Source organism: Centruroides vittatus, unplaced genomic scaffold (assembly GCF_030686945.1).
Source record: "Centruroides vittatus isolate TY-2023 unplaced genomic scaffold, ASM3068694v2 contig_941, whole genome shotgun sequence".
NCBI lineage: Eukaryota > Metazoa > Arthropoda > Arachnida > Scorpiones > Buthidae > Centruroides > Centruroides vittatus.
Genome location: NW_027122625.1, coordinates 1004275 through 1019787, shown reverse-complemented (window position 1 = coordinate 1019787; position 15513 = coordinate 1004275). Strand labels below are relative to the sequence as shown.

At 29.4% G+C, this 15513-nt stretch overlaps 1 protein-coding gene across 1 annotated transcript in view; it reads right to left on the bottom strand.

The window, feature by feature from the left end:
• The window catches only part of LOC136984955 (phospholipid-transporting ATPase ABCA3-like), a 59650-nt gene that overhangs the window by 21362 nt on the left and 22775 nt on the right, over positions 1-15513 (bottom strand). The window contains 9 exon segments of the mRNA XM_067282102.1: positions 1811-2057; positions 3727-3793; positions 3795-3938; positions 5667-5822; positions 9911-10065; positions 11223-11352; positions 12183-12308; positions 15025-15209; positions 15278-15469. Of these exon segments, the coding sequence (XP_067138203.1) occupies positions 1811-2057; positions 3727-3793; positions 3795-3938; positions 5667-5822; positions 9911-10065; positions 11223-11352; positions 12183-12308; positions 15025-15209; positions 15278-15469 (1402 nt within the window).

The following is a 15513-nucleotide window of genomic DNA, read 5'->3' as shown; positions in this document are numbered from 1 at the left end:
AGCCTGGTGATCCTCCAGTGCCACAACCTAAAACTGGTTTTCATCCCAGAAAAGTAATGATTTTAGTTTGGTGGGATTAGAAAGGGGTTCTTTATTACAAGCTTTTACCCAACAACCAAACGATTAATTCCAATAAATATTGTCTCTAACTGGATGAACTAAAGGCTGCAGTGCATCAAAAATGTCCAGAACTTGCAAATCGATGGGGAGTGGTGTTCCATCATGATACTGCAAGGCCATACATATCGTTAAGCATGCACCAAAAACTTCTAGACTTTAACTGGGATGTTTTGAGTCACCCTGCATATTCTCCAGATATTGCTCCATCAGACTATCATCTTTTTTTGTTCATTGTGGAATAATTTAAGATGGCATAGAATTTCAAGCACTTTAAATACCAGAATACACGAGCACCAGTCGGACCTTCGACATGGGTGACACACCACTGCCCTGGCCACCTATGCATCTGATCCCAACATCAAGGTGGAATTCGACAAGGTCGACATCATCGTCACTGCACCCCACCTAGAACATCTAAAATGGCTAGAAGCTGATCCATCTACAAGGCTAACCACGTGACCATCCGTATCAACCGAAAGGATGAACTTAGTCTTTCTATAGCATGGCAAGCCCTTATAGACAGTGACCTTTAATATCACCATCCGTGCACAAGTGTGCATGCCTATCTCAACAAGTTTCGTTATGCGAACATTCTGTTTTGTTTTAAATCTCCACGTTCTATTTTTTTTGAAGCATTCCATCAGATTTTTTGCCCGAGAAAAAACTATCCTAGAAAGTTCAAAAACGTTTGTGAAGAAAGGTTTTTTCACACAATTTACACCGGTAACAGGTTCCAGATTTAATGTTAAAGGTTATTTATTTATTCCAAAATATATTATTTTATATCTTTCTAAAAACTGAACAAGCATTTGGTTCAACCAAATATATTTTATTAAATGGCATAGTTTTAATGTATCATTTTAATACTTAAAAAGTGTATTAAATTTAGTACACTTTTATATAATATTCTGTAATTAAAGTCCAAGTTAGCATGAACCACTTATGCTTGGGCTATGTCAGAAAAAGCAATATTCTAGAAATTTTTAGCTTGTGCTACAGTAATGTAAGGATTAAATCCAGACGTTTATTTCAGTTTCAGACCATTGTCACATCTGAAAATTATTACATATGGGTTACCAATTTTGTTCAAATTAAATTGGTAACCCATATGTGATAATTTTAATGACTTTTCTTTAATGATAAATCCAATGGTACAATTCAATTTGTGATTAAACAAACATTTAAAACTTATACCCAAGAAATCTTATCTATTAGTGTTACTTACACATTTTAATAGAAATGTTTTCACTAAAAATTTTCATTAGAATAATAAGATACTACAGAGAAACATTTAAGCTTGTGTTTAACCTGAATTTTTCTAATGAGATTTATTAGTGGAATTACAAATAATACAAAACTTGAAGATAGAAAGGTCAAGGCTAAACATGTAAAAAAAAAACACACAGAAGTGTGCTTTTAAACTCAGTGAAAAGTACGTCATGTGAATTCAGAAACAGTCAAGTACTGAATTATAAAATAACAATTTTAAACAGACTATTTTTTTCATTTCCCAATTTTACTTAAATTATGAATAAATGAACAATTCAATAAACACAATAATACAAGATTTCCTTTCATTAATAAATTAATGAATAATGGAAATAAATACAATAATACTTTTAAGTTTAATAAATCAAAAACAGAACAAATATTACATAAATATATAAAAATATCAAGTCAAAAAACTTACTTGAGAAATACATCTTCCATTGTTGTGACAGATACTCCACAGGATAAAATTCCTAACTGCAAAAATGAATTTTCTAATTTTTCAAAGAGAGCAACAAATAATTTGGGTTGGGAAGATAATGAATAAATTAACTCCTGATTTAAATTGCTAAGTACTGAGGCCTCGGGTATATGACTCTGTATTATGTTAGTTACTTCCTCTACATTACAAGAGCTTCCTTTAGAAATATGAAGATGATATCCTGTACCTGTTTAAAATAGATTTTAAAAAATTTTAATTTCTTGTAAATCATCAAATTCAATATAAATCAAATATAAAATTATAATTATGCCTCGTTAACAAAAAAGAAAAAAAAATATCTATCTTGAGATAACAAAAGGATTATAAATATTTAATGTTGTTTAATCCTTATAATGTTTATATCAATTGTATGTCATTCCATTAGGAGTACAGTACATTCTTGGGATATAATTTTACATTACTTTCATAAGTTCAAGCATTTTCTAAAAAAATAGTGTACAAAGTTTTTTAAACGATCATTGTAAAACTTCGTCAATATTGTTAAGTTTCTAGAAAATGGAATAACAACTTTATTCCTCAGTAATTTGACAAGAATTAACAATATTTAATTCATTAAAATATATAACAAAAAATTTGACAGACAAACTGAATACTAGGAATTTGGAAAACGAGAAGTGTTTCCATTATTCTACAGTAGAAAAATTCCGATCCATTCCTGGTCAACCCAAATTACACTAAAATACTATTTATATATCAATTCATGATTTTAGCACAATGTTACTTTACTAACAAATACTTAATAAGGCCATTAATCAATGTAAGCAGTAATGCAACAAAGTTTATAGTATCCTTTATTAGAAAGGGTTTTAAATAGCTATACATGCCAAACATTAATGGAAAGATAATGCCAACAGAAGTGGTATGCGTTATGTAAAAATAATTTATTCTGTGAGTACTTTCAACAGTATATAACTGTCTTTCAGGCAGAATCATTCATAGAGAACAAAACATTTGAATTTGAGAAAAGAACCCGAACATCAACCGATGTTTTTTCAAATTGCTTGTCCCGCATGTGCATAGAAAATTTAAATTAATTACACATATGTAATTTACAGAATTATACAACAACACAAAAATATGATATGTAAAAAAAAAACACCAAAAATAAAATCGGATTAAAATAAATTAAATAATAAATTAAATAGTCAAACAAACGTATAGTGGCACAATGCTGCTACAAGTGTTTTATCAGGTAACATGTGATTTACAACTTTAACAAGATTAAACAGTGCTAAACTGATATCTAGCATGGGAGATTTTTAGAACATTTTTGAGATGTAAAGGGATTCCCATGTGTTTTTCAATCCCCACAGTGTTTTAGGAGGAAAGTTTGCAACCAGAGAGACTCAAAGTTACTCTCTATTGCTTTTTTAGCTAGCTCTGTTATGCATTTATTACATACATCATCATCACAATGTTCTGCAAGACAGAGGCAGAGCATTCTAGTGGCGGCAACAATATATAATAATTTCAACCCAGTTAGGATATTCTGTAAGGGTATAGCATATGTATCCCAGACTTTTCAGAGTGTAACCTTGTCTCCATCATTACATCCTATGTATCCTATGTAAGGGGGACTGGGGAGTTAGTGGCAAAATAGACAAATTTCTTGTAATAAAAATCAGTAAACAGTTTTAACAAATATTTTTTTGTTTTTTAAAAAAACAATTATAAAATTAAACCAGATTACAGATAATTCTATATTGATGATATCAGATAAAATAGTATCGTAACTAAAATTAGTATGTTTTTCAAAATTTTTCCTGTTAAATGTTTACAAACATTTAATAGGATAAATTAAATGGGTAGTCTAACAAAAATATCTTAAGTTATACCAAATTTTCTTTTTAAAAATATTGACGATCCGCAACATTTTAAGGATCCATCCGCCATAATTGCAATAGCGATCACCAAGGGCATCTGCTTCTTCCATGTAATGAGTACTCAAGAGTATAGTGCAAGTTTGTCTGATCTCTAGCAGTAAATCCCAAATCAATCGTCTTGCTTCTGGATCCATACCCGAAGTCGGTTCATCCAATATCAGAACCTTAAAATTAAAAAATCAAGTTTACAAAAATTATATTTAACTTTTATAGATATTAAATATTTTGAAATAAACAAAATTTTATCACTAATATAATTAAATTCATTCAATCTAAATAGAAAATATGTAATTTGAAGCAGAAATGTTAACTATCAAACTTAATAAAATTTATATTTTTGATTATTTAGTTTCAATTAATTCGGTTGAAAAGAAACTTCTGTAAACATTTTGCTTACTACCGAAATTATTTTTTAATTAAACAAGTAATTTTTAATGGCTATGTTTGGCAGATTAAACAATTCTAATTCAACAGAAGCAGATAAAATTTGTATGAAAACTTCCTAAATTAAGTCGTAACCAGCAGTATTCTTTATTTTTTTAAAAATTTTCAGTTGTTTCTGCAGCCATCATCAAGAGACTTCAAACAGAATTATTTTAATATTGATAACATTACTATTGTTTTTTTTTTTATAGGCAAATGACACAGTTATTGGCCAGCAAACAGTAATTGGACATTTTGAATTTAACTTTTTTCATAAAGAATTCTATAAAATCTGTTCTGGAAGTATTGCATAGCAGGTAATACCAGTTTCCGCCATCAGTAGGTAAAAGATTCTTCTGGTAGAAAACTGCACCACATATTCATCGAAAATTCCAAGTTTAAAAATTATTAAGATTGCTTACCTCCCACTGAATACAATTAGATTAATTCAACCAATGGAACCAAGGAAGTGTTTAAAGTCTAAAATATCATTATTGAAAGATTATGCTTGGAAAAGCAATAAAAAGATCTAAGAGAGTCACAAGATGTTGACAGTTACAGTATTTGAGGCAATTCAAATATTAAAAAGAGCACTAAACAACATTTCCAGTCACAATTCATAACTGCTGGAAATAGTCATTTGAAAGTTTCAAATGACTATTTTATGCCAGAAAACAACATTCCGCTTTCAGAATGATTCAGAAACAAATACTACCAGTATCTTGGATGTTCATCTAGTTATTATAGACAAAAATCACTAATTGATGACAGTAGTCTGATGTAGAAACAGTAGAAAGTTCAAGAGTTCACATCTTTGATGTGAACTCTTGAACTTTCACACATGTTTGATCGAGCCGACAATAACGAAGCAAATGAAATAAAGATTGAAGAACCTGTCCCTTCAATTAATGAAGCTTTGTTCTCAATTCAGGTTTGCTCTCTGTTTTGAGAACAAATAGCAAAAACAAATTGTAAAAAATTGAAATTGAAAACTCCACAATAAACTAAATTTAAACTACTAGATGACTCACTATTTCTGATTTATAGCTTAAATAAAAATGATCTTCTAATAAAATAAAATGACTGAATTCGTCCATTTTAACTTAAGATGTCATTGTAAAGAACATACTTAAATACTTATAAATTAATGTGATCATTCTAAATGCTACCAACAGGTGTGAAAAAAAATATTTGCATTTAGCATTTGCAAAAATATTCTACACATTGAAAAATGTTTAATTGTTTTGAAAAATTTGAAGCCAGCATTATTGTCAATTAGCTTAAATCAAACAGGTGCAAAATGAGGGTAGACTGTACATATATAATTTATATAAAGTAGTGAATCAGATATTAAAAATGATAATATAAAGTAGATGATAACAACTGATGTTCAGATAGAATTTACAATAGAAACAACAAATTGATGAAACATGCACTATAATACCAGTAAATGGCATCGAAATACTTACTTTAGATTTTCCTATAATGGCAATTCCAAGTGATAATTTACGTTTCATCCCTCCCGATAAGTCTTTTGCTAGGCAATTCCTTTTATCTCGAAGGTGAAGAGTATTCAATATTTTAGTTGCTTCAGTATTTACATCGGACCAAGACATATTTTTGAGCTACAATAAAATAAATAGCATTTTACAACTTTAAAATGTTAATTAATCTTAATCTAGCTTAATCTTTTACAGTTGATCAGTATTCACTGCACGAAACATTTTCAATCTCCAAGACTATATATGTCACTTATAAATTTATACTTTATTGCGCATTTGTAGGATTTGATGACTAAAACATTATTCATAAAACAAAAGACATTCAGATTAAAGTTTAAACTAAATTTTTGATGATTGTATTTTTACATTCTGTAATATGTAAGAGATGCAAATTAAAACAAAGTTAGCAAGTTGGAGGAGTGTCTTTTGGGCCTTTTCTTTATCCAAAATAAAAACAAGCTCCTTGTCTAATGAACAATTTGTTTGACCTAGTTATAGGAACAGAACTCAGTCATTAAGTGAGGAGTGACTGTATAATTATACATAATTATAATAAATGTCAACATAATTTTATCTTAGTAATTTTAAGAAAGGCAATTCCCTGCATAGAGCAGATTTCTTTTTTAAGAAGTTGAGAATTTTATGAATTAAATGATGTATCTAATAATTTATGCAGTTAACATGTGATTGCTCATTAAATTTTTGGTGGTCCATGCATTACTTTGATTGTTTCATTTCTTAGACTAAAACAAAAATCAGCAAAAAACTGACATTTCTGTAATAATTCAAAAATTAATATTGCTCAAAATAAGATAATCTTGCAGTTATTATTTAATTTTTATTTTTTGTGATAAGTTCTTATAAAGTGTTAAATTTTAAAGGAAACATTCTTCATAATAAAACAAAAAACAAAAATTCATTTGACCTACTTACAAATGGGATGGAAGATTTTGTTTATAGGGTAATATAATATTTTGTAGTTAGTTTGTTTATGTTTGGTGTGGAGTCAATACCAAGTCTACTGCTAATTTCCCTTTAAAGTAATAAAGTTTTACTACCTTGACCTTGAAAGTAATATCATTCCAACTACAAACATGCTGTTAATCTGTGAAATCTAAGATAATTTACGGTGAAGTAAAATTCGACATATGTTTATTTTATTGCTTTTTCAAATCAAATTACAATAAAATTTTTAAAAAATGTAAAAATTGTGACTAGACAAAAATGAACATCACTACATTGCTAAAAAACAAAATTTGGAAATAAAGATTTCTGATACAATACTGATAATTTCACAATTTCAGAATAACTGCATCTGAGATGCCAAGGAAGCATTTGAGAACAGTCAACTTCATGTGCTGCCCACAGAAAAATACTTTTGATTTACTGTCTTTATTTTTTACTACACACTTAAAAATTAAAAATAATTGAACTTTAAATTTTACTCCTACATCAGGTATACCACATGGTTGTATCTTAAAGTTCTATACTTTTCTCCTGTATATAATTTATAAAAAATTAGACTATTAGTCTAAATATTTAAGAGCTTGCTTAATTTAAGCTAATACTAAAATTTTAAATAATAATCCTAGTTTATTCTAGCAGGACATTGATATTTTTTTAAAAACTGCTGTTTAAGGTTGTAATGTTTAGCTAACAACTTTCATGTATTATTCATTATTAAGAAATCCTCCAATTCTATCACTTCATTTGCTATTTTCCCTGTTAAATATGCTTTTCAAATTAAGGATCTCAGCATTTTATTGGGCAGTTACCTTTGTTCTTACAAACTTATTAATTAAAAATTATCAATCTATTGTGGAATGTTATGGTGACACTGACAATTTTCTGTAGATCTGTGTTCAGAACATTTTTTTTTTTTTTTGCATATTTTCAGTTCTTAATTGACTACGGTTTGTCAGTCAGATCAACCTCTATTTCAAAGTTTATTAAATAATTTTATATAATCTAGCAAAGTATACTGTGTTATTTTCTCACTAATCTTTTTCAGGCTCATCAGAAGCAATTTGTTCCAAAGTGCATTTTCTTAATCTGTTGAACTGATATGATCTAAAGTACATTTTTTCCCAGCATTTTAATGGTTTACTTTCCTCAGATCATGCTTACATTTGCTCACTGCCATTTAACAGACATGCCCAAATGTAATGTATTCTGAATCTTATGTCTCATTTTAATATTTCTTTTTTCAACACATTTTCAATATCTCCAACAGATTTTGCAACTATTTTAACTGATACTTAAAAAAAAATTTGTAGACAACTTCTTTGTGTAAAACAACTTCTCTGTAAAAATAAATACAATAGTTTTTATCATTTGTTTTATATACTTTTGTCCTATAATATTGGTTTTTTTCCACTTAAAAGTTTATAAATATCTTAGTTCTCTTTTATGCATTTACCATTATTTCACTTTATAATTTTATATACCAGGGTGGCCAAACCTTGTCACAATATAAGCCATACACTGACTATCAGATATTCACAAGAGCTACAGCTTCTATTGGAATTGAAGAGTTATGCATCCACTGTTAATAGTATTTTAACTATATATAATATAATTATTACTGGTCTACAGTAAATAAATATCAGTTATTTTACTTTGTTACCTAGTCATCATAAAGTTCCAGTAATCATTTAACTCCAACGTTATGAGTATGAACTAAGCTTTCAGTTGCCTGTTTGAAGCTAAGTTGCAAGTTTCACTTACAATTTGTGTATATTACACTATGTAATAGTCAGAAAATTTATATTTTTGTATGTGTTAGTAGTACATATATACTTCAAAGTTCATAAAAAGAAATTATGCAAGAGCCACAGTAATGGTCTAGAAGATCTGCATGTGACTCACAAGCTACAGTTTGGCTACTACTGTTACATAAGATCCCTCAATGCTGCCACGATTAATTCTGATTCAATATAATGCGGTCTGTTTGAAGCCTTAAAAAAGCTCAAAATTTATGCTGATTCAAATTATTGCAGAATTTCATAGATTCGTATATAATACGATTATTCCTGAACACAAACCAATCAGCAAAAGGTGGTAATTTGTCATACCGCTGTACTTTCCTTAAATCTATGTTTGTTTGGTGCAATTTTGGAAAAAATATATCATGGATGCCGTAGGCAATATCGACTTTGCTTGGCAAGAATTAACTGATAAATGCATGAATGAAGTGTGGAAGAAGTTATGGCTGAAGGTATCCAAGAATTCTCAACAAGAAGAACCTAATCACTGTATCGTTAGGTTGACCCAATTGTCAACCTAATCTATACAGCAAGACTAAGATATAGACGAGCAGGATATTGAGGAGTTACTGCAGGTTTCTGGTGAGAGCCTTACCAACAACCTTCAAGAACTGGCAGAACAAGGAATTCGTGTAGAACTGGAAAATAGAGATTCTGAAAACAAAGAACCCAAAGAATTTCTCTAGAGATTTCATTATTAAAAGTTTGGTAATGATAACTGAAATCATTGATCAAATTGTAGTGAATGATCCAGATTTCAAAAGGAGTGCAAAAGCAAGACTAGGCATTTTAGATGCAATCTTCTGCTACTGACATTTGCTTAAGGAAAGAAAATAAGTGACAAATGAAACTTTGACTTTATTGCAAAAAAACACAACAAGAATTTTATAAGAACCAGAATCTTCATCACAAAAAATAAATTTTACATTTCTGTGTGCATATGTTTGTGTTAACATATTTCTATATTAATTTACATAATAATATAACTTATTATAGAAATAAATAAAATAAAATCTGTTTATTTTTAATTGCATGTTCCCCTTTTCCTATTTACTCTGTTAAAATGACAAAGTGCTAAACAAAACAGCATTAATGCTTGTTTGTTTAGCACTTTGTCTACCCCGTGTTAAGCGGAGTCTTACTGTACTATATAATCATTTTTGTTGTACCTAAATTTTAAAATTATATGTCTTATGTTTGAGGGAGGCCGCTATCTCAGCTCACTGCTTGTCTGCAATTTTCTTAAACAATAAAAATGAATTTATAATATACACATTAGATTTTGATTCTTTTCATAACAATAGAACAAAATAAATTGGAGAAGCATAGCTATTAAAAATTGAAGTTACATCTCGTGCACCAAACAAAAATTTATATATATATTCTATTATTTGATATATAATTATTTCATTAGTTCTGAAGTGAATATTACTGATTTATACTTACAAGACCAAAAAATTTCAAATGTTGTTCAACAGTAAGAGAATCATATAAAACATTATGTTGAGGGCAAAGGCCAACACTTCTTCGAGCTTCAGTGGTGCTAGTAACTATGTCATAATTATTTATTGTAACATAACCTGAGCTTGGTGGAAACATTCCTATATAACAAAAAAGATAAATTAAAATATTTAACATATTTCTGTATAAATTATAAGTAATTTCTATTAATGTTTACTATGGATTTCAAACAAACAGAACATTGAAAAATCATCATATAAAATCACTAATCTAATCTATAGCAATAATTTCTAGATATACCATACGTTTTTATCAGCAAACTTAAGTTAATTTCTAAATTAAATGTAATATGATAAAAATTCACCCACAATCAGACATTTGTGAGATCCCACTCACTATAATCAGAATGCAAGATCCAGGGATTGAGGCAGTGAAACCCACTCCCTAGATACCAAATGTGAGACCATGGGTCCTGTGTGGGACATTGCTCACTGTTCAGGATGTATAATTTTGTTTCAAAAGATTACCAAGATCTTTTTAACGTCAGGAGCATGACAACAGTTAGGACATGATTGATTTTTCTTCCTAACTCGCAATATTTAAAAAAGGTACATTTATCCAAGTGGTAGGGTAAAACTTTAGTGAATGAATTCATTTCAATTTTACAATAAAATGGTGAAAAGACTCACTAGGTTACAAATTCTCTGGAATATCAAAATGATAAAACATTACAGCTTATATTTACAAGTGCTAAAAAGACATATGACTTGCATTTTGGCACTTTAAATGTTATGGTTTTACATAAATTCAGCTTCAAAATACAGCCACTTAGTGTCAATATTGCCATGATATTTTTTTTTGCAGCAGAAAACATTGTGTTTAAAATTCATCAATAAAATTTATTTAGAGAAGAAAGGATTTACGTTATGACATTGCAGACTTCGTATCAAAATGACAAAGACTTCTGCATATTTTGAAGATTTTCATATTTTAAGAAAGTCACTATCATGAATGAGATGAAATAGGCTATTAAAAAGCTTCAGCCATACCTACTTTGAATGTAAATGACAATTCAAAATATGTATGGTATATCAAGTTGATATTTAACCTTCCATCGGGTACATTATAACTGTTTAAAACCAATTTCTAAATTGGTTGTTTAATTTGGTTTATATATAATTTGACTCGCAGTTTATGTATATTCTGATATATAAAATTTTGGAGTTTCAATTAGAAATTTCTCATCAGTGAACTGAAGAACCAGTTAAAATTTGCTTATCAAAAAATTTTGAAATACCTGTAAGAATACTCATAGTTGTAGTTTTTCCTGCTCCATTATGACCTAATAAAGCTGTTATTTGACCATGGTACAAGTTCAAAGACATGTCATTAACTGCAATCTTTTCAACCATTCCAGATTTGAATTTCTGTAATTAAATACTTTAAGTTTTCTTAAAAAACCTTAATTTTAAATAAATTTAAAATATTTATATTAGTGACTTCTGTTAAGATCACATTTTTTTTATTACACGAAAAAATCATTTTTCAAATAGTCGAGTCCGCATAAGTCATTACCTGAATAACTTGACACCGTAGGTTAATTATTCAGTTTCTGTGGTCCTGGCCGACTTACGTAGGCATTAATGTTATTAATGTTAAAAAACTCTGTTTACTCGACATCGTTTAACTCGTCACCGCTGGATAAATCAACACTTTGTTTCACACTTTTTAGACGTCTGATAACTCGACTCCCCTCCTGAAAAAATGAGTTTACACCGTACAATAAGCTGTGTGGTGAGAACTCATTTTTCAGGGGGGAGTCGACTTGTCAGAATTCTAAAAAGTGTGAAACAAAGTATGTTGATTTATCCAGCGGTGACAAGTTAAAACACTCTGGTTTACATGACATCATTTAACGTTAATGCCTATGTAAGTCGGCCGGGACCACAAAAAAACTATGTAACCAACAAGTGTTGAGTTATCTGGGTGACAACTTATGCGGACTCGACTGTATTAAAAAAAAACAACATTTATGGTTTCACTTTAAAAACAAACAATCTCAATAATGATGATTTCTCTTTAATTTTATAACCTAAAACTGTTCTTACATAATTAAATAGATAATATATTATCTAGCTTCAAATTCTTTGACATATTTAAGAATAATGAAAAAATGCGCCTTTAATACATGACGTCAATATGGCATCTAATTTTCATATACATTTTAGGTGTAAAATTTTTTAAAATTATTTCAAACCTTTGATAGATGAGATATCACAACTGTTGGAGAAAAATTTCTAGGCTCTTCTTCAAAATAACTTGACCTAAAACGTTCAGAATCATACACCTGTAATTTTTGATATGAAGAGCACCAATAGGATGGCTGTAAAGTAAATAAACAGTATTTTTTAATAATGTAAAAAAAAATCATTAAATATTAAAGATAACAATTCATATATATTTTAAAAACACTTCGATTTAATACAAGAAATATAAAGTTTTTAAATTGACAAAGCTGTGCAAATGGGGGTGCAATCTATGCACTGCACTTGGGTATCTAGAGTGCACAAAATAGAATGAAACTTGTGTTGTGCAAACTATTGTTTACTTTTTCAACATTTAATTAAAAGTTAATTTATACAATATAACTCAGGAAAACATGGTTAAGAGGTTCCCACATGAAGTAAGAAGCTTAATTTCAAAAATCCCAAGTTTTTGACAAGACTTGTCTTGTTTATAAAATGATGGCGCCGTCCTGGCTTACCAGCTTAGAGGTATAAAGGAGTGCATTCGTTAATAGCGGTTGTTCTGCGTCTCAGCTACTACAGGAGTGTGCTGCTGTTTGTAGGCATTTAGGAACGACGGTGAAAGAAAGAAAGATGGCGGCGTCCGCACTATCGATAGTATCGTGATGGAGGAATCTATAATTCTAAAGTATGAGCTTTTAAAGTCAAAAGAAGGGTCCCAATTGTAAAATTTAACCATAAAATGGATTATTTGTTGAAAGAGCATTCAAAATAGCCACAAAAGAAATTAGAATGCCGGCTACCATTCAAAAAAATTCGAAAAGACACATCACCGCGTGCACTAACTTGCACTTTCACAACTTCTAAATTTTCATTCATAAAACCACATAATGGACCCTGAAACAAAACTATTTGAACAATGGAGGGCACCATGTTGCTTTCCATCGTAAACTACTGCTACAAGCTGCCGTTTTTGCTGTTTGATGGCACGCACTCCAATTGGAATTTAGGAATGCGTTCGGCAGGAATTTTTAAATGGTTGTCATTCACGCGAAGTTATGCGGAAGAATTAAAGAATGCACCCAAGAAATACATGTCAGAAGTTGCAATATGGCACAGAGTATTAATGTCCAAATCATGCACACACAAAAAAACCAGACTTGTAGGTACTCAGGGACTGAGAACAAAGTCAAAATAAAATACAAAATGGTGACACTCTTTCTACAAATGGGCACTAATGCGAAGATTTGCACATGTGTTGCTTATTGGAAAATTGGAAATGCGAACATTGCAAAACCAAATTTTGACAAACGAATCTTTGAAAAAACCCATTTACCCGTGCCATGTTATTCCCAACATCTCTCTGATCACCACGTGCTGACCTTGACTGGTTAACCTGCGATATCTCATTTCAGCATCAAAACAATTTTGAAAGTTTGATGGCACTAGTCATTATAATTTTATATTAAAACTAATTTTTTTTCTTTATATATATATATATATATAATATATATAATATGATATATATATATTTCAAATATAACAAATATCAAATATTTACAGCTTATTCAAGGAAATATGGTAAATATGAATTACTGAAAGAAAAGCTATATTTGCACTTTATTTAAGAAGTTTCCTGTTGAAGATTTTTTTAGATTAGATTATTCTAACAGAATTCTAATGTATGTATACATATTTCATGTATTTATTATTATTGTTTTGACATAGGCAAAAGGGATACCTTGCATCCTGGCCTCCTAGTATTTTTGCACGGCTCCATTTACAAGTTACATAAGCATATTAAAGTGTCAAAATTTTGAGTTCAACTTACTAGAAAAATTCTCTAGACACAATTCTAGAAATAGCATATCCACAAAACAATCTAAATATATATACAATTGCAATAATCCAATCATTTGCTAGTTCAATATGACCAGTAATCCAACATTAGTCTATTCTCAGGTACTACTGCAATGCTGCCAAGCCATAGATACTCTTTCCAATGATTCTATTTTCAGTTACCCACTAAATTCCAACACCTTCCCACCAAACATAGCATGATATTGATCCCAAGCTTGAACACTCAAGTTTGGGCATGATATTAAAAATTGTTATGCTAAGATAATGACATCTTAGGCTGCCCAATAAAAAAGACAGTAAATTGGATTTTTATAACATAATACTGTATAAATACAATCTGCTGAAGTTTCCTACCAAAAATATGGTACCTTCCATTATATTTCACCATGGACACCTCGATTTTGAACCCAGTTACCAACCTGGCAACACTGATTACCAGCAATGGCAGTGTATGCATGTTTTGATCAGTAGTCCAATTTGCATTTTGCTGTACCAATAGTTAATCCCACACTGTCAGATTCATTCGTATGTTCAATTATTTTCAGTACATCAATGGTATTCATATTTAATCATATTTTTATTATATTTAAGTTGTTAAATCAAATGTGTGAACAGTAATCCGGCAATCTCATTAATCTGACACCGTTCTGGTCCCACATGTCAAATTACCAAGATTGTACTGTATAAATTATACACCACTTACAGATTTATATATGTTAGTTAAAGACTATTTTATATATGTATGTAAACTTATTAAAATATTTTAAGATAATTTCATAATCTTATGCAACAATTATAGATTAAATGTAATTTATTATTACTTATACCATTGCCAAACAAAACTATTGATGTTATAAAAAAATGTCAGTATATATAACATATATATTGGCATAAATATACATAATATATGATGTTTTATATAATGTATGTGTTTATATGATATATAGAACGTATACATTTTATTTTGAATAATGAAAAAATTTTTTAACTCACACAAAAACAGAAGTAAAAAGGTTTGGGTACTCCTGGTTGCCATGGCCAAACGGAATCCAAGTACCAAAGTAAAATACTGTAGAAAAGGCAACATACAATCATCATACAAATTACATGTGCAAAACAAAAACCATCTCCCCCTTTTAATGGTGAACTAAATAGCTTGTCCCAATGCAAACCAGAATCTAAAATAAAAATTTAATTAAAGTATATATAAATATATGCAGCTTATTTATAAATAAAAAAAACTTACTATAAGCATTATATAGTGATATTATTTTAATTCCCCACTGAAGTGCCATATTTGGTAGAAGACAAGATAATAACTTTTCAGAAAGAGACAGAGTGTAAAAATAATCATACTTTCCAATTGGAGTTATAAGAAAACTTGGAACACTAAAGCTGATTGCCCAGATAATGATAGATAGTATTACAGATATTGAAGCTAGAATAATAAAAAAGTAAAAAATTATACATATAAATGAAAAA